Raw genomic sequence first — 2,070 nt, forward strand, 5'->3', positions numbered from 1 at the left:
TGCAACATTACTACAAACTAAAAATGCATGTAGATACAAATATCCAAATACCCAATTGTTTGGTGTAGTTAAGTGCTGTAGAGTTGGTTGACTCATAGTGACCCTGCACAGGGTTTCCGAGGAGCAGGTGGTGAGCTTGAACCTTTGATCTTAGGGTTCAAACCAACCTTGAAGTCCAACACAGTAACCCACAACGCCACACACCGGGACTCCAAATTGATTATGTGCCATCGAGTTGGTTCTGACGCAGGGTTTCTGAGTAGCAACTGGTGAGCCTGAACTGCCAACTTTATGGTTCAAACTGACTTTGAAGTCCAGCACATTAACCCACAATGCCACACCACGACCTTACACTTGTGGTTAATGTTGGGCTGCCAACCTCAAGGTCAGTAAGTTCAAAGTTACGATACTCCACAAGAGAGATGAGGCTTTCTGCTCCCAGCTCCCAGGATTTACCCTCACCCTCAGACTTTCTATACAGGGACGCTTTGTGTCTGAATCTACCCCATGGCACATAACCACCTCCACACTTTCTGGTCACTTTCCCACTACAGCACCAGGATCAGCAGTATGCAAAGGCCAGTTAATTTTATTCAATGTAAAGCAAAGTTTTAGGCCAGTGACAAATCCATTTCCAAAACATTGTCAGGTTGATGCTCACCAGATACAGAATTTTTGCACCAATTTCTATCTACATACATGAATACTTTAGGAAAGTTCCTTTAGTTTAAAAGAAGTGTTATGTGCCCTAGAATTGGTCCCACTTGAAGCAACCCAGTACCCAGGAGTTTCCAAGGAGCAGCTGGTAGGTTGGAACTGCCTACCCTGTGGTTCTGAGTCCAGTGTTTATTCTACAGCACCACACCAGGACCTGCCCCAAGAAAATCAGCAATTGTTGAACTTTTTCCTTAAAGGATTCAGAAAACTACAGACCTGTGAACCCAACAGGAAAGTCAAGATTTAGGAAAATTAACAGTATATAATGGGGCTTCCAAGTTGTGAAAAAACTGTAATTTCAAAGTTGATTTTTCTACAAACTTTTTAAGGCTCCTCATATATCCTAATACTAAACCACCATTAGTCTTCACTAATTCTTCAGTACAATGTCTTACTCCCCAAATACTAAATTTTTTAAGTGTCCAAGTGTGGAGAAAAATGGGGACTCAAAACCCAGCTTTACTATAAGACCTATTTTAATATTTAACACAGCCTGCTAAATGAGCAGTTTGAGAACCTGACAAAAAACCAAGAGCATACATGGGTTCTAACCTTGTTTCCCAAGAACAACTCCTACCCTCCCCATCTTAAATCTAAGTTCCCGTGAATTATTTTTAAAGTTTGAACCTCCACCACCAACCTGTGAAGCTTTATTATGTGTATTTTTTTTTCCTTGACTCAGTAGTTGAACTCTTTCAACTCACATTTAAATTTATTTCTAAAATATTTTCCCATTCTCAAGGATAGACGACAGTATCCAAAATTACTTGTTTCTCTTCATTTTTACTATTGCACACCTGTGGAGTGATTCTGCCACCCTGTTCTTCTTAAGTGCCATCCATTCTGTCCCAACTCACAGCAATTCTGTAGTTTCCAAGCAGCAGCTGATAGGTTTGAACTTCTGACTTACAGTTAGCAGTTATCCTACACTGTCATACCAAAACTCCATTCTTCCACCCAGAAGTATGGAAATTAAATCGTTAGTGATATAAGATGTCCTCAACGAAAACCATGTTTTTGTATTAGTTCAAGATTCAGTATTCTATTAGTTAAGGTACCCATATACTACACAATTACATGACAACAGACACCAATTATGCTACCATGCAACAAAACCTTTATTAACACTTTGAACAGGTTCAGCTATTACTGAAACTGGCAATTTCTAAACTTAAATTGGGGCAAATGGCTATAGTGCAGAGTAATGCCATCACTGGGCATCATGGATATGAGACTTCAGAATTAACAGCCACCCCTCAGACGAAGGACAAGGTGCAGAGTTGACTCTTTCTGGATGTTGTAATCAGAAAGAGTGCGGCCATCTTCCAGCTGCTTGCCTGCAAAGATGAGCCT

The 2,070-nt window shown here is 40.4% G+C and overlaps 1 protein-coding gene across 1 annotated transcript in view; it reads right to left on the reverse strand.

Annotated features, from left to right (window-relative positions):
• Positions 1-1,959: 1,959 nt before the first annotated feature.
• The window catches only part of UBB (ubiquitin B), a 719-nt gene continuing 608 nt past the window's right edge, over positions 1,960-2,070 (reverse strand). The window contains exon 2 of the mRNA XM_006875903.1: positions 1,960-2,068. Within this exon, the coding sequence (XP_006875965.1) occupies positions 1,960-2,068 (109 nt within the window). The remainder of the gene's footprint in view (positions 2,069-2,070) is intronic.

Source organism: Chrysochloris asiatica, unplaced genomic scaffold, assembly GCF_000296735.1.
Source record: "Chrysochloris asiatica unplaced genomic scaffold, ChrAsi1.0 scaffold00346, whole genome shotgun sequence".
In the NCBI taxonomy this organism is placed as follows: Eukaryota; Metazoa; Chordata; class Mammalia; order Afrosoricida; family Chrysochloridae; genus Chrysochloris; species Chrysochloris asiatica.